The sequence below is a fragment of the Scyliorhinus canicula genome, chromosome 10 (assembly GCF_902713615.1).
Source record: "Scyliorhinus canicula chromosome 10, sScyCan1.1, whole genome shotgun sequence".
Lineage (NCBI taxonomy): Eukaryota > Metazoa > Chordata > Chondrichthyes > Carcharhiniformes > Scyliorhinidae > Scyliorhinus > Scyliorhinus canicula.
This window is the reverse complement of record NC_052155.1, coordinates 187,701,649-187,724,599: the sequence shown is the minus strand read 5'-3', so window position 1 is coordinate 187,724,599 and position 22,951 is coordinate 187,701,649. Positions and strand designations below refer to the sequence as shown.

General features: G+C 51.0%; 1 protein-coding gene and 1 long non-coding RNA gene across 2 annotated transcripts in view; one reads left to right on the top strand and one right to left on the bottom strand.

Moving 5' to 3' along the window:
• Positions 1-22,951, bottom strand: part of LOC119972854 (angiopoietin-1-like) — a 183,826-nt gene that overhangs the window by 38,564 nt on the left and 122,311 nt on the right. The window contains exon 5 of the mRNA XM_038810360.1: positions 6,545-6,666. Within this exon, the coding sequence (XP_038666288.1) occupies positions 6,545-6,666 (122 nt within the window). The remainder of the gene's footprint in view (positions 1-6,544; positions 6,667-22,951) is intronic.
• LOC119972855 overlaps positions 1-22,951 on the top strand; it is a 56,017-nt gene that overhangs the window by 23,430 nt on the left and 9,636 nt on the right. The window contains exon 2 of the long non-coding RNA XR_005462163.1: positions 11,245-11,363. This is a non-coding gene — a long non-coding RNA (uncharacterized LOC119972855). The remainder of the gene's footprint in view (positions 1-11,244; positions 11,364-22,951) is intronic.

Genomic DNA, 22,951 nt, shown 5'->3' with positions numbered 1-22,951 from the left:
AACACCCCCCCCCCTCCCCCAACATCAGGCAAGTCCTATCAGGCATGGGCCAGGCCCAATTTGTTATGAACATCTTAGGGTTTCCGAATGAAGGCAAGACAAGGGGGGGGAGCTGGGACTAGTCAAATCCTCGGACTTCTCACCCCTTGGTGAAAAAGGATAGACTTTATGGAGCATCTTTGAAGGAGGGGAGAGAGGGGTGGAGAGATGGAGGGGGTCAGGAAGGGAATGACAGTGCTTGGCACCTTGGCACAACCACCGACAGTCGGGCGGTTAAAATCAGAGATAGAACATAGAACAGTACAGCACAGAACAGGCCCTTAAGCCCTCAATGTTGTGCCGAGCCATGATCACCCTACTCAACCCACGTATCCACCCTATACCCGTAACCCAACAACCCCCCCCCTTAACCTTACTTTTATTAGGACACTACGGGCAATTTAGCATGGCCAATCCACCTAACCCGCACATCTTTGGACTGTGGGAGGAAACCGGAGCACCCGGAGGAAACCCACGCACACAAGGGGAGGACGTGCAGACTCCACACAGACAGTGACCCAGCCGGGAATCGAACCTGGGACCCTGGACCTGTGAAGCATTTATGCTAACCACCATGCTACCCTGCTACCCTGCAGATGTTCAAGAGGACAGAATGAGAGGAATCTCGGTGGGTTGTGGGGCTGGAGGGGGTTACAGAAGTAGGGAGGGGTGAGGCCATGGAGGGATTTTAAACAACTGTAGTCTGTACTTTTCTTCTGCCCCGTGCAAACATGTGATTATAAAAGAATTCTGAATAAACCAGCCCAGTTTACATCACAGTGGCAGCAGGAGATTGTTTCACATTAAAACAGGACCGATACATGGCAAACCGCCAGAATTGTGACGGAGCCCTCGTATCACTGTTTGTGGGACCTCACCTCTACTATCACAGCTGTGAGCGGCTGGTTAATGCAAAGTTAATAGCCTGTCCTGGATTCGAGGAAGTTTAATAAGTGTTGATAATGTTATTCCAGCAGACATAATTCTATCGAGAGTAATTGCTGATTGGGTGTGAGCACTCTGAACTCAAGGCGGTCAAATTACATCATACACCGAGGGTGTGAAACTTGGCCCAGGTTTACGACTAAATTACACATCACCCTCTCCGAGACACCCATTATTTTTTAATTTATATCTTCTTATCTGAATCAAATAAACACAGTGCGAAAGACAGTGAAATATGGTGCTGAAATTAAGATCAATGTTGTGAGACTGGGAGAGGTTGCTGCTGATTTGTATTGTGACCTGTTCCATCAGAGAGACCATGGCCAAGGGAATTCTCAACTTCATTTTATCCTTTTTACAAATTCACACATTTCTTGGCAATATTAGGAATCAGTTTTAACCCAGAATTAGCTTCAAGAGGGCGGGTGGGGAGGGATCGGATTTGAGGCCTAAATTTCAGGCCTGTGATACATTTACTTCTCGCTCTGCTTCCGGAACAGACTAGTAAAAGGGTACAAAGAGCTTGCCGGGAGACTAATGATTTGACAGCTCTCGGTCATTCACTGACGGGTAGGTGGTGAATGAGGGAGGGGGTGGGATCTGAGAGGATCTTGTGCGAGAGGGGGATGTGGGGAAAGGGGGAGAGGAGGTGGAAGGGGAGGGTAAGGGGGAGGGAAAGTTGTAGGGATGGATAGGGGAGGGGCGGGGAGGTATAGGAGTGGGCATGAGGGTGGTGTAGGGCTGGGAAGGGTAGGGGGATGAAAGGTGGGTGAGGTTTAGGGGGCGAGAGGGACAAGGGGAGTTGAGGAGGTATAAGGTGAGGATAAGGGGGATTACTCTGTCTGGGGAGGCTGCTGGTTTCTTTGGGGCCTGGAAGATGCTCCTGTTATTCCTATACCCATGATGGGAACCCATAGATTTACTAAACCTATGTCAAAAATCTAGGCCTAGTGAGATCCTCCAACGCCACTACCAATGGTATTTTTACAGCGAGTCTTTATGAGGTTCAGCCCCGCTCCCCCAGGCTCCACTATTACAAGATTTACTTTTTCTGGCTTCGTTCAGTTTCATCACCTGTGGGATTGGTCGAAGTGGGAATGGCGGACGCTTTGACCCAAATGGAGATCAAGATCCTATATTTACATCACCGGACCCCAATTCCCCTATTGAAAGAGGGAAATTGCTTCATTCAGGCAGCGTACTGGACACACGGTGCATGGTTAGGCCCCCTTTCAAAATGGTGATGGCCGCGTTGCCGGTGGTAACAGAGCAACCACGCTCCTGGAATCCAGTTTGAAGGCCATTATCCTCCATGTTAACGCCAAGTGGATGGGATGGAGTAACCTGAGGGTGTTTATCTTCCCACTCACCCGCTTCTGCTATTTGGGTAAGATTAAAATCACCCTCCCCTAATTATACCACATAATATCAGCACTGTGCAGTCAACTAGTCAGACGCAAAATCAACTGTTCATCAATATATCATCCTAAAATTTAACTGGGATTACAAAGCAGTTTTTGGGTTAATTGTGATAAAAACATTGGCTACAAGAACAAATTACATTTATATAACACCTGGAATGTAGTAAAACATCCCGGGAGTGTCAAACAAACATTATCAAAAATACACGGAGATACTTGGGCAGATATGGGAAGGCGGTGGCGTGGTGGTTTTGTCGCTGAACTAGTAATCCAGAAACCCAGGATAATGGGTGGCAGGGTGGCATAGGTGTTAACACGGCTGCCTCATAGCTCCAGGGACCCGGGTTCAATTCCCAACTTGGGTGACTTTCTGTGCGGAGTCTGCACTTTCACCCCGTGTCTGCGTGGGTTTCCTCCGGGTGCTCCGTTTTCCTCCCACAGTCCAACGATGTGTAGGTTAGGTGGCTTGGCCATGCTAAATTGCCCCTTAGTGTCCAAAATGTTGGTTACTGGGTTACGGGGGACAGGATGGAGACGTGGGCTTACGTAGGATGCTCTTCCCAAGGGCCGATGCAGACTCGATGGACCAAATGGCCTCCTTCTGAACTGTAAATTATGATTCTATGATCCAGGTTCGATACCACCATAGCAAGAGGTAGAATTTGAGCTCAATAAAACATCTGGAATTAAAAGTCTAATGATGAAACCGGGCGAGATTCTCCCATCGGGCGGCTAAGTGTCGACGCTGGCATAAAAATGGGAATGTTTTACTCCGGCGTCGGCGCCCATTCCGGGACCCCATTCTCCGGCCCACAGGGGGCTATGTCGATTGTCGTTAAAAACCCATCTGGTTCACCATCTGCCATCCTTACCTGATCTGGCCTACGTATAACTCCAGACCCACAGCAACATTGCGTGGATGATCCATCTCAGTCTTCTCCAGAGGTCCCCAGCATCACAGATGTCAGTCTTCAGCCAATACGATTCACTCCACACAATAGCAATGAACGGCTGAAGGCACTGGATACTGCAAAGGCTCTGGGCCCTGACAGTATTCCAGCAGTACTACTGAAGACTTGTACTCCAGAACTTGCCGCACCCCTAGCCAAGCTGGCAGCTACCCAGCAATGTGGAAAATTGCCCAGGTCTGTCCTGTACACAGCAAACAGGACAAATCCAACCCAGCCAATTACCGCCCTATCAGTCTACACTCCATCATCAGCAAAGTGATGGAAGTAGTCATCAACAGTGGCACTTACTCAGCAACAACCTGCTCATGGGCACTCAGTTTGGTTTGTGTCAGGGTCACTCAGCTCCTGATCTCATTTCAGCCTTGGGTCAAACATGGAGCTGAATGCCAGCAGGTGAGGTGAGAGTGATTGCCCTTTGACATCAAGGCAGCATTTGACCGAGTGTGGCATCAAGGAGCCCGAGCTAAACTGGAGCAATGGGAATCAGGGGGAAAACTCTCCGCTGTTTGGAGTCATACCTGGCACAAAGGAAGATGGTTGTGGTGGTTGGAGGTCAATCATCTCAGCTCCAGGACATCACTGGAGGAGTTCCTCAGGGTTATGTCCTAGGCCCAACCATCTTCAGCTGCTTCATCAATGACCTCCCTTCCAACATCAGGTCAGAAGTGGGGATGTTCAAGATGACTGCACAATGCTCAGCACCATTCGCAACTCCTCAGATAATGAAGCAGTCCGTGTCCAAATGCAGCAAGGCCTGGGCAATATCCAGCCTTAGACTGACAAGTGGCAAGTTACATTTGTGCAACACAGGTGCCAGGCAATGATCATCTCCTACAAGAGAGGATCTAATCACCGCCCCTCAACATTCAATGGCATTACCATAGCTGAATCCCCCACAATGAAAGTCCTGAGGTTACCATTGATCAGAAACTGAACTGTAACCAGCCATATTAATAGTGTGGCCTGCAAGGCAGGTCAAAGGCTAGGAATCTTACACTGAGTTATTCACCTCCTAACACACCAAAGCCTGTCCACCATCTACAAGGCACTAGTCAGGAGTGTGATGGAATGCTCTCCACTTGCCTGGATGAGTTCAGCTCCAGCAACACTCCATAAGCTCAACACCATCCAGGACAAAGCAGCCCCGCTTGATTGTTCCCCCTTCCACAAACATTCAAACCCTCCACCACCGACGCACAGTGGCAGCTGTGCGTACCGTCCACAAGATGCACTGCAGTAACTCACCGAGGTTCCTCAGGGTGAACCTTCCAAACCCACGACCACTACCATCTAGAAGGACAAGAGCAGCAGATACCTGGGAACCCCACCACCTGGAGGTTCCCCTCCAAATCACTCTCCGTCCCCGACTGGGAAATATATCGGCCGTTCCTTCACTGTCGCTGGGGCAAAATCCTGGAACTCCCTCCCTAACAGCACAGTGGGTGTACCTACACCTCAAGGACTGCAGCGGTTCAAGAAGGCAACTCACCACCACCTTCTGAAGGGGCAATTAGGGATGGGCAACAAATGCTGGCCTAACCAGCGACGCCCACATCCCGTGAAATAATCTTTTACAGAACTTCTTAAAGGAGTAGAGGGAGTTTAGGACAGATTTCCAGAGTTTAAAACCTTGGCTGCTGATGGCACGGCGCCAATGGTGGAGCGAAGAGTGCGGGGAATAAATAAGAGCTGGAGTTGGAGGATCACAGAAAGGCAAAAAAAAACTTATTAAGACTTGGGAGCATGAGCTCAAATTGAAAATTAAATTTATAGCATTGAATTAAACTAAAATACCATTGTTCAAATGATGCGGAAATCACCGGCGTTTAGATCATTCATCATTCAGAAAACTAATAGGATATTTGGAATGTATCTTTTTAAGTTTGCAAAGAGTTCATGAATGAATTTATCAATTGCAACAATTATTTGTGACTTTTATGTTTGTGTGTATTCCGACGAATCTGTTTCTAAATGTAGGAATTGACCAACAAATGAAATAATTGCTTCTTAATTGAAGAGGGAAAGTCAGCACATGAACTGGTTTCTGGCAGATTTAATCTTGGCTCACGTACAATGTTCTGTAGTTCTGTCTCTCAGGTTTCAAAGCCTGTCTGGTGTGTGTGTGTGTGTGTGGCTGCTGGTCAGTATAAATTGATTTTGACTCTGCACTATGTCATATAATGGGACAAAGTCACCAGAGGTTAAAACTACACAGAGCAACTCAGAAAAGAAAGACTTTTCAATTTGTTCATTTCTGGTTAAAAAAAGAATGATTCCCCCTCCCCCCCCCCCCCCCCCCCCCCCCACCCCCCAGACATAACAAACCTGAGAACACTTGACTTCTAACATTTGAAATCACACAACGGTCGGTTTGAACATTTGATCATCGTTGTCGCTGCTTCTGATGTCCCGAGTTAGGGCTGAGGGAGTGAGAGGGTGCGACATTGAGACTGGGGCACCCCCCCCCCCCCCCCCCTCTTCTGGCCTCTTCCACACCCCTTCACCCCATCCTTTCCCAGTCCCTCCTTCCTCCGCCTCCTCCACCTCCCCCTTCTCTGCCCCCCTCCACCCCCACCACTTCCCTCCTCCACCCTCTTCTCTGCCCCCCCCCCCCCCCCCCCCCCCCCACTTATCCACCGCTCTCCCCTGCCCAACATTTTCCAGGTAAGAAACAGGCCCTGAGGAGTAATCTGGTTCCCTGGGCTTAGTACAGGATCTCTGGCAACTCACAATATTGAGCCATTCGTGGGGCTCCTTGAAAGTGTCGCTGGCCAATTGAACCGTGCAGAGAGGACTCCAACGTGTGTCTCAGGATCTATCGCCATATTGGGTCAAAACCCATTGGAGCTCCTGACACCCAAGTTAAGAATGGCGTCTTGTTTGGTTTCAGCAGCAGACTAACTTTGAAGGGATAGTTGGAGATGTGTTATAAACACCCAGATGGCAGTGTTTAGAACATAACCCGAGTATCGAAGCCAAGGGCAATGGAAAAGGCATTCTTGGCTTCATATGAACGTTGCCAATTGCTGCCACCGTACACTTCACCCCCCCCCCTACACTTCACCCCCCCCCCCCATCCCAGCCCTGGCCTGACATCCTCCCCCCCCCCCCCCCCTCCCCCCCCCCCACCCTCCCCTCTCATTCCCATTTCTACCCTGAAATTCTCACCTTCTTAGGCTCCACCATGTCGTTGAGGTGAACGGTGTAGACCCCACTGGTGTTGTGACCGCTCTGATAGGCTTCGGCACAGTCCCGGAATAACTTCCCCTCTTTGGTGCCTCTCATTGGGGCTGGGGAGAGAAAAGGTGCAGCTGTGATCACCCGAGGTTACCACATGCCTGGAGAGAAGTGTTGTTGGTCGCAGGAGGAAATGTGGTGTGTTTGCATCCTGGAGCACTGATGAGTTGGGCCTTACTATGATGGGTGAGGGGGTTTACACCTCTGATTTGAATAACCTTGCCTAGTGTTCTCTGCATATAAGCACTCAAATTGGCGTGGTGTTGACAGGGCTGTTTGGTTTCTATGCCCTCTAGGGCGAAAGTACTACATTGTTAAGAGACACCTTTGAATGAGACATTAAAACGAGGTCCCATCTGCCCTCTCAGATGGATGCAAGAGGTACACAACACTATGTTGAAGACGAGTAGGGGGTGTTCTCCACCGTGTCCTGGCCAATAATTACCCTTTAATGAAGATCAATAAAAACGGATTAACTGTAGATTATCACAGTATCATTTGTGGGACCTGACTGTTCATAAATTGAGCGCTCCATTTCCTGCACTCAACAGTAACTATATATCAAAATGTAATTGACTGTACCGCGCTTTGGGGTGGCCTTCCATCATGAAAGGCACTACATAAATGTACGTTCTTTATTGTTTCGTTCTGTGTTTTGCAGTTTATAAATTATTTTATTTGTTTGATTATTTTATGATGAAGGACCAGCCACTGGGTTATTGCTTTGTTTTAATAATAATGTTTTGACAGTTTGCCACTTGTTGAACAGTTAGAGAGGCAGAGTTGAAGAGTCACTTACAGAGAAACCGTAACCACAGAGCCAGGCGTTGTGTTTTTAAATCAATGTTTGTCTCGCCTTACATAGAGAAATACAGCACAGAACAGGCCCTTCGGCCCACGATGTTGTGCCGAACCTTTGTCCTAGATTAATTATAGATTATCATAGAATTTACAGTGCAGAAGGAGGCCATTCGGCCCATCGAGTCTGCACCGGCTCTTGGAAAGAGCACCCTTCCCAAGCCCACCCCCCCACCCTAACCCCATAACCCAGTAACCCCACCCAACACTAAGGGCAATTTTGGACGCTTGGATTTTGTCAGTTAATTCCCTTCATTTTAATTTACCGGATTAGTTCATCTTCCATATTCAACTTGAATTAATTGAATGTCTGTATTTGAATTAAATTACTTGATCATAAATCCTTGATTGGGACCATTTTGATGAATTGATCCACTTCATTCTAGATGTGCAAAGCGTCACTCAGGTGGCACTAATTTCCACTCATGTTATGTCGCATCAACTAAATCTTGATCTTTTCTGTGGCATTTGACTTAAAGTGTCCGAGATGTTTTATTAGTTGTAGCAGAATTCCCGAGGGAGTTACAATTTGTTGTACGAAATCCCGTGGGGATCCTTTTTGCTTCTGGAATCTGACGGGACTTGTAAATGGATTTAGGCTATTTTGAAAGAGGTCAGAGAAATCAGCTGTGTACAAACCATGAGCAAAATGATTACAAACTCGAGAGAACGGTAAGGGCACGCTGCTCAAAGGTTTATTTAAAAAATATCTATTTGCTAAGTCTGCTCTCTCCATGCAGTTTAATTGAAAAATAAACAATTTACGTATGTCTGTACTCGGTAGAAAGATAAGGAAGTGAAAGTCAATGTTATCTTTTTCTGATCACATAAGACATTCCTTATGTGCTCCTAATCTTAACTGATCCATCAGTGCAATGGGATTTGGCAAGGAACCGTCCGCTACAATTAAGTCAGTTATTGGCAGTCTCAGACCAACTGGTAGAAATCAACCTCGAAAGTGCTTCAAAGCAATGTTATTAGAAAGACTAACAAACAGCAAGGGCTGTGGTTATTATATAACATGAAGAGGGATTTCACCTCCCCCCCTCAAGTCCTTGCCAATCATTATTCCCTTGTTTATTCACAGATTGCAACATCTGGAAATAATAATTGCGTATGGAGTGATATTAATTGATAGGGATGGCCACTTTGAGAGAAGGAACATTTAGTAAATGTGGCGATGAAGAAGACCTGGGGGGTGCCTCTGTCCCATACAATAGCCAACGCAGACTCTCTGCCGAGGCAGCAGATTACTTTTAGCAAACAGATCTGAACTTGTATATCTGACATAATTAGCATAATTCAGGCTTCTGTTTACCTTGTGGTCAGTAACAGTGAATGGTGGTGGGGATGAATCCATCTTTGATCGAGGCTTTGAAACAAGCAACGGTCCATTGACCCACCATTAAACCAACTCGTCCCATTCTCCTCAATATGAAGTTAGCAGGTAGAACACAGGATTAGGGATGGGCAATAAATGCTGGTCTAGCCAGCGACGCCCACATCCCGTAACTGAGTTTAAAAAAGGAACACATTGTACACATCGTGAACACAAGGTGTACACATTGAGCGTACATTAAGTATACAACAGTTATACATCAGGTGTACAGTGGGTGTACAGTGGGTGTACAGTGGGTGTACAGTGGGTATACAGTGGGTGTGCAGTGGGTTGTACAGTGGGTGTACAGTGGGTGTACAGTGGGTTGTACAGTGGGTGTACAGTGGGTGTACTGTGGGTTGTACAGTGGGTGTGCAGTGGGTGTACAGTGGGTGTACAGTGGGTGTACAGTGGGTTGTACAGTGGGTGTACAGTGGGTGTACAGTGGGTGTACAGTGGGTGTACAGTGGGTTGTACAGTGGGTGTACAGTGGGTGTACAGTGGGTGTACAGTGGGTTGTACAGTGGGTGTACCGTGGGTGTACAGTGGGTTGTACAGTGGGTGTACAGTGGGTGTACAGTAGGTGTACAGTGGGTGTACAGTGGGTGTGCAGTGGGTGTGCAGTGGGTGTACAGTGGGTGTACAGTGGGTGTACAGTGGGTGTACAGTGGGTGTACAGTGGGTGTACCGTGGGTGTACCGTGGGTGTACAGTGGGTTGTGCAGTGGGTGTACAGTGGGTGTACAGTGGGTGTACAGTGGGTGTACAGTGGGTGTACCGTGGGTGTACAGTGGGTGTACAGTGGGTTGTGCAGTGGGTGTACAGTGGGTGTACAGTGGGTGTACAGTGGGTGTGCAGCAGGTGTACAGTGGGTGTGCAGTGGGTGTACAGTGGGTGTACAGTGGGTGTACAGTGGGTTGTACAGTGGGTACACAACGGGTGTACAGTGGGTGTACAGTGGGTGTACAGTGGGTGTACAGTGGGTGTACCGTGGGTGTACAGTGGGTGTACAGTGGGTGTACAGTGGGTGTACAGTGGGTGTACAGTGGGTGTACAGTGGGTGTGCAGCAGGTGTACATTGTGCCCACATGCAGCCTGTCTGATGGGGCTGGGCTGGGTGTTCAAGGGGCAACTGAAGTGCCTTCCTAATGCCCAACCCTCAGCCTCTGCCCCACCACCAGGTTGATTTTGTCCGTGTCACTGCTCTCTTACCCTCACCACCTCCTCTTTGTGACTTTTTGGGCAGAATTCTCCGCAAGGCCCGATGCCGTCGTGAAACCTGGAGAGGTTCACGACGGCGTCGGAAGCCTCTCCCGGCCCCCTATTCTGCCCTCCCCGGGGGGATAGGGGGGCCGTACCGGGAAACTCGGCTGCCGGGCCTTGTCCCTGGCTTCAAGGCCCGGCGCGCCAAGAATGACGTGGCGGCGGAGCCTAATGATGTCAGCCGCGCATGCACGGGTTGGACAGCTCAAACCCGCGCATGCGCGGTTGCCGTCTTTCCACTCAGCCACCCCGCAAGACGTGGCGGCTTGGTCTTGCGGGGCGGCGGAGGGGAAAGAGTGCGTCCCCTTGAGACGCCGGCCCGACGATCGGTGGGCATCGATCGCGGGCCCGTCCCTTCCCGAGCACGGTCGTGGTGCTCGATCCCCGACCCGCCCCCCACAGGCCCCACACTTACCTGGCGCGCCATGTTCACGACGGCAGCGACCAGGTGTGGTTGCCGCCGCCGTGAACAGGTCGGGAACGGTAGGCCGCTCGGCCCATCCGGGCCGGAGAATCGCAAAACCGAACATGCCATTTTGGGGGTGGGGGGGGGGGAATAGCAGGAGGTGCTGGAGCGGACCTCCCGCTATTGTCCCACCCACCGTGGTTGCGGAGAATCGCGCCCTTTATCTTTTTTTCCCCTCCTTTTCCAGCGTGGGTATACTTGGCACGTGAGCATTCCCTCTCATTGTCATCTCTGTTATCTCTCCATTTGCCTCCAAGTCTGCCCCTTAAACCTTTGCACCTCCTTCTCCTGCAATCTCCTTCATCTTTCCTTTCCTCTGTCTCTCGCTGGCTTCTCACATCTGTCCCGTTACTGAATCGGTCATTTCTCTTCTTCCCCTTGATGCAACATAGAGTCTTTGTACCTTCTGCTATTTTAAATAACACATCATTTTAAATATACACAAAAGCACTGCGGTTCACTTTGGAGATTTTGTAACTGCGGATATTGCTCTTGTAGGAATGTAACGTCCCACTAATCTCACTTCATCACACCGACGTGATCTATTCTGTGACTCGTCCATGTTTGAGTCAACACCATGTACTGAACTTCCTGTTGTTATTAGAACGTTGGCAATTCTACTCCCATGTTGAGTGATGTTATTTAATGTGAATTTGTTTTTTTTAAGAAAACATTTCCTCCGAATTTAGTCTCCCCACAGGGCTACAGTTCTCAATGATCAGCACGTCAGTCAAACCGTACATGACTCCACTCAAATGGGGAATGATTCTAGCTGCTGTGTCTAAGGTATGAGCAGCACCATTATTCATCCATTAAGTTGTATTTAAGGGGGGAGGAAAAAACAGAATTGGTATACAGGGATCATCTAAAGAGAGGATAACTTTGTATTCCTGAGCGTCTTTCACAAACTTCAAAAATCCCAAGATGCTTTATAGCCTATCTGTACACAGCAAGCTCCCACAAACAGCAATGTGATAATGTGCGGATTATTTTCGTGGTTTTGGTGTAATAAGCAAGGAATAATCTCTGTGAGGGACATCCAAGGACAAATACAGAAGAGAATTCCTGTGGAAGCTAGGGTTCAAATAAGTGAAGAATAGTTGCCAAAACTCTGTGCAAAGGTTTTATTTAAAAAATCTCCCGTTTAAAATAATAAAATCTCGGCACAGAATAAGTGGACTAGTCTTTTCTGCTCACTGCCAATTGAACAAGTTTTGATTGAATATTAATTATGTTTAATTATATAGAGTCTATGGACATTAACTGGTGATTCACTTGAACCCTATAAATAGGCACAGGCTGAAACTGGTTGTTGGGTGAGGAGGTGTATGCTTGTAAGGTATAATACTGTAAATAAATGCTGATAATAGTGTGTGAAGATGAGCTCCAGTTCTACACTTCACCAACTGGCTCTCTGGAATATAACAATCAAGTCAGCTGAGACAACAGGCAACAATTTGGATAAGTGTGAGGTTATTGACTTTGGAAGCAAAAACAGGAAGGCAGATTACTACCTGAATGGTTGTAAATTGGGAGAGGGGAGTGTGCAGCGGGACCTGGGTGTTCTTGTGCACCAGCCACTGAAGGTAAGTATGTAGGAGCAGCAGGCGGTAAAGAAGGCTAATGGGATGTTGGCCTTCATTGCGAGAGATTTGAGTATAGAAGCAGGGATGTGTTGCTGCAATTGCACAGGGCCTTGGTGAGGCCACACCTAGAATATTGTGTGCAGTTTTGGTCTCCTTCTCTGAGGAAGGATGCTCTCTCGAGAGCGCAGCAAAGGTTTACCAGACTGATTCCATGGATGGCGGGACTGTCATATGAGGAGAGATTGACGAGGTTGGGATTGTTCTCGCTGGAGTTCAGAAGAATGAGGGGGGATCTCATAGAGACGTATAAAATTCTGACCGGACTAGACTGGGTAGATGCAGGGAAGATGTTACCAATGATGGGTGTGTCCAGAACCAGGGGTCACAGCCTGAGGATTCAGGGTAAACCATTTCGGACAGAGATAAGGAGACATTTCTTCACCCAAAGAGTGGTGAGCCTGTGGAATTCATTACCACAGGAAGTAGCTGATGCTAAAACTTTGAATATATTCAAGAGGCGGCTGGATCTGGCACTTGGGGAGAATGGGATCATAGGCTATGGGGAGAAAGCAGGATTAGGCTATTGAGTTGGATGATCAGCCATGATCGTGATGAATGGTGGAGCGGGCTCGAAGGGCCAAAGGGCCTCCTCCTGCTCCTATCTTCCATGTATCTATGTATCCATGTAACAACAACAGCTTGCAGTTAAATAGTACCTTGGATGTGGTAAAACTCCCAAAGTGCTTCACAAAGTGTTTCCTTATCTTAGGAAGGATATAGACCTTGATATTGATGTAGAATTTACAGTGCAGAAGGAGGCCATTCGGCCCATCGAGTCTGCACCGGCTCTAGGAAAGAGCACCCTACCCAAGCCCACACCTCCACCCTATCCCCATAACCCAGTAACCCCACCCAACACAAAGGGCAATTTTGGACACTAAGGGCAATTTATCATGGCCAATCCACCTAACCTGCACATCTTTGGACTGTGGGAGGAAACCGGAGCACCCGGAGGAAACCCACGCACACACGGGGAGAACGTGCAGACTCCGCACAGATAGTGACCCAAGCCGGGAATCGAACCTGGGACCCTGGAGCTGTGAAGTAGTTGTGCTAACCATGATGCTATCGTGCTGCATATACTTGCCTTAAAGAGAGTGCAGTGAAGGTTACCTGGGCTGATTACTTGAAAGGAGTAAATCTAGCTGGAGCAGAGGGACAGAAGGATCCCGCAGTACAAAAATACCAATCACTATAAGTTGCTCTGGAGTTTAGTAAGATGATTAGGAAAAACGCAAACCAAGCACGAGGCGAGGGATAGAATTGAAAATGAGGGAAGTTGTGTTAAATCTGTATCAAAGTTTGGTTAGAGGACATTTAGAGTACTGTTCTGGTCACCATTTTATAAAAAGATTATAGAGGCACTGGAGAGTGTGCAGATAACATTAACAAGGATGATATTAGAAATGTGTGGGTTTACATATCAGGAAAGAATGAACAGCAGGATCTCTTTTCTCTTGAAAATATAAGGCTCAGGGGTGGATGTAATAGATGTGTTTAAATTCTGAAAGGTTCTGATGGAGTGGATACAGAGAGGATGTTTCCTCTGGTGGGAGGAGCAGAACCAGAGGCTGTCAATAACAGGGCAGTCAACGGGAAATCCACCCGGAATTTAGGAGAAACCGCTTTACCCGGAGAGTGGTGAGAATGTGGAACTCGCTCCCACAGCGAGTGGTTGGGGCGATTAGTTTAGGGACACACATCTGAGGGAAAAGGGAATAGAGGGTTCCGATGATAGATTTAAATGAGGAAATATAGGAGGCGACTCGAGTGGAGCATAAATGCCAGCAGGGCCTGGTTGGGCCAAATGGCCTGATTCTATGCCGGCTTTCCCAGAAGTGCAGAGCACGCCGTCCATCAGAGTGTTCCATCGGATTGCAGTAGAGGCAGGGGACGACAAGGCTTGCTCACTTTCACCAGCCACCATGTGTGGTAAGTTTTAATCTCCAGCGTAAATGTTGATGAACCGGAGAATAAGTGAATGGCAGATGGGTGGGATGGCGGGTGGATGGGATGGTGGATGGGTGGGTGGGGTGGTGGGAGGGTGGGATGGCGGATGGGTGGGTGGGGTGGTGAGAGGGTGGGATGGCGGATGGGTGGGTGGGGTGGCGGATGGGTGGGTGGGGTGGCGGGAGGGTGGGATGGCGGATGGGTGGGTGGGGTGGCGGATGGGTGGGTGGGGTGGTGGGAGGATGGGATGGCGGATGGGTGGGTGGGGTGGCGGATGGGTGGGTGGGGTGGTGGGAGGATGGGATGGCGGATGGGTGGGTGGGGTGGCGGATGGGTGGGTGGGGTGGCGGATGAGTAGGTGGGGTGGCGGGAGGGTGGGTGGGGTGGCGGATGAGTAGGTGGGGTGGCGGGAGGGTGGGTGGGATGGCGGATGGGTGGGTGGGGTGGCGGGAGGATGGGATGGCGGATGGGTGGGTGGGGTGGCGGATGGGTGGGTGGGGTGGTGGATGGGTGGGTGGGGTGGCGGGAGGGTGGGTGGGGTGGTGGATGGGTGGGTGGGGTGGCGGATGGGTGGGTGGGGTGGTGGATGGGTGGGTGGGGTGGCGGATGGGTGGGTGGGGTGGCGGATGGGTGGGTGGGGTGGCGGGAGGGTGGGATGGCGGATGGGTGGGTGGGGTGGCGGGAGTAGGGGTGTGGAACACCCTGCCTGCAACAGTAGTAGACTCGCCAACTTTAAGGGCATTTAAGTGGTCACTGGATAGACATATGGATGAAAATGGAATAGTGTAGGTCAGATAGGCTTCAGATGGTTTCACAGGTCGACGCAACATCGAGGGCCGAAGGGCCCGTACTGCGCTGTAGTGTTCTATGTTCTATGAGGGTGGGATAGCGGATGGGAGGATGGGATAGTGAATGGGTGGGTGGGGTGGCGGGAGGGTGGGATGGCGGATGGGTGGGTGGGGTGGCGGATGGGTGGGTGGGGTGGCGGTAGGGTGGGATGGCGGATGGGTGGGTGGGGTGGCGGGCGGATGAGGTGGGAGGCAGGTTTGGCGACACTCAGGTCGGATGGGAGGGGTAGTCAGGTGGTCGGAGTAGTCAGGGTGGTCACGTGGAGGGATAGGGGGCCGGGGTAGTCGGTGGGTGAGGGGGCAGTCAGGGGCACAGTGTGAGTGTTCAGGGAGGTCCATTTTGGAGTTACCCATGAGTTGGGTGAGGTTTTTATCTGTCAAACATTTCCTGGGTAACTATCCAGGTAAGTTCATCTGAACTGTCCCAAGACTCTGACTCTAACTCAGAGTCAGAGACATTCGAGGAAGGTCCTGAGGAACAGGGAAATTTCCCAATGGAAGTTGAAATTTCCTGGGCAATTCCCATGGAGGTGAGTGCATGAGGAAGTCTGCAGTGTCCCACGCACGTCTTGGGTCATACATTCGGTCTCCAATGATCCAGAAACTGGAAGTCTGGACGATAATTTCTCAGATGAAGGGATGTTCCGGTGAAGGGATATTGAGGATACTGCGCCTGCGTTCCCTGGAGTTTAGAAAAATGAGAGTGACCTTCATTGAAACACACAAACATCTTACGGGGTTTGGCAAGGGAGACTGAGAAACAGTTCCTCCTGGCTGGGGAATTCCAAACTCTCCATCACAGCCACAGAACAAGGGCCCTTGGAGCAAGAGAGGAAGAATTTCTTCACTGAGAATGTTTGTGAATATTGAAAATTCTCTACCCCGGAGAGGTGGAGATATTGAGTATGGATTATGGAATCGGATGAACAGGTGGAGTTGAAATAAAAGGTCAGCCACGAACCAGTTGACTCGCAGAGCAGGTTCGAGGGGCTGATTGGCCTACTCCTGCTCCTATTTCTTACATTTAATTTTCCACTTGTCTACAGTTCTACAGTGTGTGGTCACTCTATTGAATTGTCATGGATAATCCAGACCTCCAGGAAGTATTCTGCTTGCTGGAGGGAAATTTGGAAAATTGGCCACAGATTTTTGCTTCACTCTGTTGCCTCCTCATGATTTCAAATGACAGGGGCTGGGGGAGGGGTCACAGGGAGGGGAATCAATGGGTTGAATTGATAGCGCAGCTGCCACATTCCCTTCCCTTCGTTCCCTCCCCCCGTCCGTCCCCCCGTCCCCTGCACCCCAGAATGGGTAAACTGGCAAAGCTGGCGGGTAAACGTTTCCCAGGTCTGGGATTGGCTATTGCGACTGCAGGGTTGCAAAGGCGAGACCTTTGAAAGAATTCCCGGAGCGGTCCAGGTCCAGGTGTGTGGCTCAGGGTCAACGCCTCAGCCGATGACCTTTAAAGAGTGCAAACAGAGCAGGTGCAAGATGACAAGCGGGAGAGTGCTCAGCTCCATCTGTCATCGATACTCTGGCCTCCACAAACCTGCAATGGGATAGGCAGAGGTCAGGAGTGCTTCATGTTATCCTCCTGGGCCCTGCGCCCTAAGCCTGCCACCCAGGTTACAATGCAAACTGTGTGTTACAGCCGTCACTTTGATCATTGGATCCTGTCAGCTGCACTGTATCCATAGTTGGGAAACTCTCAGGAATGGGAAGAAAACACTTTTGTTCCTGAAGCAACGCCCCAAGCTCAGTTCAACAATTTGATTGAGGCATTAAGAGTAGTGAAGAGATCCAGAGAAGATAACCATCACTCGCTCGTACTCAGTTTACATTGAATTGTTTGGGTTTAAACCCTTCATTAGAACTGAAATTCGACAGACAATAAACAGCACCAAATATTACAGAACACATCAAAGACCAGGCACCTGTCTAATTGGAGATTCCATTAATGATTCCTGGACTGCGGGTCACAAATTATTCACCAGCAGGAAACGCTCTGACATAATCAGTAATTTTTCAGAATCACGATCAGATATGTGAGGCTGTGTGCCACGTTCTCAGAACGCAGTGCCAGAGAGACCTTGCCATCTGATGCCCTGGCGGCAGCATTGAGATCCTGCTCCAGTTTCCCACTCAAGCAAGAGGTGGTAGGTTTGATTATGAGACGCCATGACCATGCTGAAGGGCACAGAACCACTCCCAAAAACCACAAGGTGAACAAGGGAAAGTCATTTGTTTTTTTTTATTGCGTTGGTTGGGAATAGAAATTGGACAGGAAACATGGAGAACACTTTACCGCATCTGTAAAATGTTATCATAGGATCTTTTACACCCACCCTGAACACCTCACCTGAATAACAGCACCTCCAACAGTGCAGCACTCCCTCAGTACTGACCCTCTGACAGTGCGGCACTCCCTCAGTACTGACCCTCTGACAGTGCGGCACTCCCTCAGTACTGACCCTCTGACAGTGCGGCACTCCCTCAGTACTGACCCTCTGACAGTGCAGCACTCCCTCAGTACTGACCCTCTGACAGTGCAGCACTCCCTCAGTACTGACCCTCTGACAGTGCGGCACTCCCTCAGTACTGACCCTCTGACAGTGCAGCACTCCCTCAGTACTGACCCTCTGACAGTGCAGCATTCCCTCAGTACTGACCCTCTGACAGTGCAGCACTCCCTCAGTACTGACCCCCTGACAGTGCAGCACTCCCTCAGTACTGACCCTCTGACAGTGCGGCACTCCCTCAGTACTGACCCTCTGACAGTGCGGCACTCCCTCAGTACTGACCCTCTGACAGTGCGGCACTCCCTCAGTACTGACCCTCTGACAGTGTGCACTCCCTCAGTACTGACCCTTTGACAGTGCAGCATTCCCTCAGTACTGACCCTCTGACAGTGCAGCACTCCCTCAGTACTGACCCTCTGACAGTGCGGCACTCCCTCAGTACTGACCCTCTGACAGTGCGGCACTCCCTCAGTACTGACCCTCTGACAGTGCGGCACTCCCTCAGTACTGACCCTCTGACAGTGTGCACTCCCTCAGTACTGACCCTTTGACAGTGCAGCATTCCCTCAGTACTGACCCTCTGACAGTGCGGCACTCCCTCAGTACTGACCCTCTGACAGTGCGGAACTCCCTCAGTACTGACCCTCTGACAGCGCAGCACTCCCTCAGTACTGACCCTCTGACAGTGCGGAGCTCCCTCAGTACTTACCCTCTGACAGTGCAGCACTCCCTCAGTACTGACCCTCTGACAGTGCGGCACTCCCGCAGTACTGACCCTCTGACAGTGCGGCACTCCCGCAGTACTGACCCTCTGACAGTGCAGCACTCACTCAGTACTGACCCTCTGACAGTGCGGCACTCCCTCAGCATTGACCCTCTGACAGTGCGGCACTCCCTCAGGACTGACCCTCTGACAGTGCAGCACTCCCTCAGTACTGACCCTCTGACAGTGCAGCACTCCCTCAGTACTGACCCTCTGACAGTGCGGCACTCCCTCAGTACTGACCCTCTGACAGTGCGGCACTCCCTCAGTACTGACCGTCTGACAGTGCGGCACTCCCTCAGTACTGACCCTCTGACAGTGCGGTACTCCCTCAGTACTGACCCTCTGACAGTGCGGCACTCCCTCAGTACTGACCATCTGACAGTGCAGCACTCCCTCAGTACTGACCCTCTGACAGTGCGGCACTCCCTCAGTACTGACCCTCTGACAGTGCGGCACTCCCTCAGTACTGACCCTCTGACAGTGCAGCACTCCCTCAGTACTGACCCTCTGACAGTGCGGCACTCCCTCAGTACTGACCCTCTGACAGTGCAGTACTGACCCTCTGACAGTAGGAACAGGATTAGGCCACTCGGCCCCTCGAGTCTGCTCCGCCATTCAATAAGGTCATGGCTGATCTGATTGGAACCTCAACCCCACTCCCCGATAACCCCGCCTTGTTCATCAAGAATCTTTATAAGTGCCTTAAAAAATATTCAAAGATTCTGTTTCCACCTACCTTTTGAGGAAGAGAGTTCCAGAGACTCCAAAGATTCTCCTCATCTCTGTCTCAAATGAGTGATACCTGGGGCTGGATTCTCCATAAATGGGGGCTATGTCCCGCGCCGGCGTAATAACGCTGGCGTTTCACTCCAGACTTTCCTGAAAAACATGGAGAGCAATTCACTTACCTGCAAGGGGCTGGCAGGGACCCGTCGTGATTCTCGCAGCTCTGGCTGCAGATATGGGCCCCCACACTTCCGGTTCAGAGTCTGTGCATACGCACGGCGGCAGCCTCCAGCGGCTGCGGCGATCGCCGTGGTGTACTCTGACCGCGGACCATCAGCAAGAAACAAGGTCCCCCCCCTGTTCTGCCTCGCGCCGCTTCATCTGACCCACCCGATCACTGCCTCAGCCGCCCATTAGGCTCCCCCTAGTGATGGATCCCCCCCCCCCCCCCCCCCCCCCCCCGTCCCCCACCAGGGAGGCCGCGGACTAAGTCCGCACGTGGGTCTCAACCGGTCATACGTGGTAGAACCACGCCGGCGGGAAATCAGCCGGTCAGGATCGGTGTATCACCGGGAGGGCCTTTGGTAATGGCCCCAAGCCTCCCGGCGTGATTTGCGGGCAAGCGATTCTCCAGGGGCCGCGATTCTGGCGCGGGGTGGCGGAGAATCCAGCCCTTTATTTTGAAACAGTGACCCCCTAGTTCCAGATTCTCTCACAAGAGGAAACATCCTCTCCACATCCACCCTCAGGATCGTCACGGTTTCAATCAAGTTGCCCCTTCCAAACCCCAGCGGAAAGAAGCCTGGTACAAGATTGCAATACAGCAAATGTTTAAAACGCTACTGTTTAAAAAAGAAGGTAGACAAAAGGCGGGTAACTATAGGCCGGTTACCTTAACTTCTGTAGTGAGGAAAATGCTTGAATCTGTCACCAAGGAAGAAATAGCAAGACACCTGGATAGCGATTATCCATTTGGGCAGACGCAGCATAGGTCATGTTTAACTAATTTACTGGAATTCTTTGAGGACATTACGAGCGCGGAGGACAACGGGGAACCGGTGGATGTGGTGTATCTGGATTTCCAGAAGGCATTCGACAAAGTGCCTCACAAAAGGCTGTTGCATAAGATAAAGGCACATGGTGTTACAGGTAATGTATTGGCATGAATACAGGATTGGTTAACTGACAGAAAGCAGAGAATGGGGATAGATGGGTGTTTTTCTGGTTGGCGATCAGTGGCTGGTGGGGTGCCTCAGGGATCATCATTGGGACCGCAATTGTTTACAATTTACATTGATGATTTGGAGTTGCCGACCAAGTGTAATGTACCAAAGTTGGCAGATGACACTAAGATGAGTGGTAGCGCAAAGTGTGCAGTGGACACTGAAAGTCTGCAGAGGGATTTGGATAGTTTAAGCGAATGGGCAAGGGTCTGGCCAATGGAGTACAATGTTGGTAAATGTGAGGTCATCCATTTTGGTAGGAATAACAGCAAAATGGACGATTATTTAAATGGTAAATATTGCAGCGTGCTGCTGTGCAGAGGGACCTGGGTGTGCTAGTGCATGAATCGCAAAAGGTTGGTTTGCAGGTGCAGCAGGTAATTAAGAAGGCAAATGGAATTTTGTCCTTCATTACTAGAGGGATGGAGTTTAAAAACAGGGAGGTTATGTTGCAATTGTATAAGGTATTAGTGAGGCCACACCTGGAGTACTGTGTATAATTTTGGTCTCCTTACTTGAGAAAGGGTGTACTGGCACTGGAGGGGGTGCAGAGGAGATTCACTAGGTTGATTCCGGAGTTGAGAGGATTGGGTTATGAGGAGAGACTGAGTAGGTGATGCAACCATCAATTCACTCGAGACGGGAGTAGAAGTAAACCGTGGCTTTAATCAACTTAGAACAGTGCCTGCCTGTGACTGATCCAATACTGAGAACCGCCGACAGGTCGACTGCTCTTTATACCTCCCTTCAAGGGGAGGAGCCATGGGCGGAGCCCATACATGCCCCAACATGTTCCCCTATGGATAATGCCATACAATGGCCCATAGGAGAAGCCAACAAGGGCAACAGCACAGATACAAATACAATGATGGATTATTGGTATAATACATTCACATCATTCACCCCCCTGTTAAAAAAATGAAGTCCGGCGGAGGTCACGGGTTCATACGTTCAGCCGGTCCGGCGCATGGATTGTGCGCTGTGATCGCTGAAGCTCTGCCGTTGTTGCCGGCCCGGGTGTCGAGCTCATCTGCGCTGGCATCGGTAGTGAGGGCGCCGGTGCTGGCATCGGTAGTGAGGGCGCTGGTGCTGTAGTGAGGGCGCCGGTGCTGGCATCGGTAGTGAGGGCGCTGGTGCGGGTACAGACGTGGACTCCGGGAGCATCTCTTCTGGAGCCTCATTCCTCTGAATCGGTGAAGGGGAGATGGCGGGTGGGAGGGAGCGCAGGAGCCATATAGGGGCGGGGGCGCTGGTCATGGTAGGTTGGGCAGGATATGGTGGAGGGGCCGGGGTGGTGGTGGAACCGGCAGGCGTCAGGTCCCGGAGGGAGACCCTATCCTGTCGGCCATCGGGGTGTTCGATATAAGCGTACTGGGGGTTGGAGTGTAGGAGCTGGACGTCGGACCTGATAAAAGTCCTGTCCTGTATGCTATACCGCCTGCTTCTGGTGGCAACTGGTTTGCAGTCGGCGGTGAGGTTTGCGAAGAGTGGGGGAGGGTCGGCTTTTAGGGTCGTGAGGCAGCATATGGTGAGTGGGGGTAGGGGCCCCCCGAACCTCAGGGTTAGGCTCCTGAGGTTGCATTGGAAATCTAGTCCCAAAAGTAGAGGAGCGCAGAGGTCTGGGAGCACATATAATTAAAAATTTGCGCACTTGGCACCCTGTATTGCTAGGGTTGCGGTAGTGCACCCTCGGATTTGCACCGAGTGAGACCCAGAGGCGAGGGAGATGGTTTGGTGCGTCGGGAAAATTGGGAGCGATCAGCGTCTTACCATGTCCGAGTGAATGAAGCTCTCTGTGCTCCCTGAGTCGAATAGGCAAGGCGTCTCGTGCCCGTTTACCCGGACGGTCATCATGGAGCTCCGGAGGTGCTTGGGTCGCGACTGGTCCAGGGTGACCGCGCTGAGTTGCGGGTAGCCGGCGTGGTCGGAGGTGCTGGGGCGGTTCCGCAATGGCTGACCTTGTTGATCGAACGCGTTGAGGGGCGTAACAGATGGCGGCCAAGATGGCGGCCCCCGTTGGTCGAGCGTGGCGGGCGGTGAGGAAGATGGCGTCCAAGATGCCGGGCCCCATGGATCGCACGTGGCCGGCTGGGTGGGGGAGGATGACCAAGATGGCGGCCCCCGTGAGTCGCACGAGCTGTGAGGGCTGGAAGATGGCTGCCCCCACGGATAGCACAAGGCTGATGACGCGTCTGCAGGGGGTGGAGTTGGCAGACATGCTGCCAGACTGCGGGGTCTGCGGGCCTGTGAGTCTGAGGGTCGGGCCTGTGAGTTAGAGTTCTTGGACCTGGCCAGGCAAACTTTGGCGAAATGTCCTTTTCTCCCGCAGCTGCTGCAGTTTGCATTACGGGCCGGGCAGTGCTGCCGGGGGTGTTGGGACTGGCCACAGAAATAGCAGGGTAGCCCCCCCATGATGGGCAGGCAGCTGCGCGGCACAGGCCTGGGGTAGTCTTTGGTCGGGGGTCCACGAGGGGGTCGCGTGGTCGGGGGTCCAGTCGGGAACGCGTTAAGGCTCTGGAACGCTACTTCCAGAGAGGAGGCTAACTTTACCGTCTGATCCAGGTCCAGGGCCCCCTTTTCGAGTAGACGCTGTCTCACGTAGTTGGATCGAACTCCCGCCACGTAGACGTCTTGGATGGCGAGTTCCATATGTTGAGTGGCCGTAATGGCCTGGTAGTTGCAGCTGCATGCGAGGA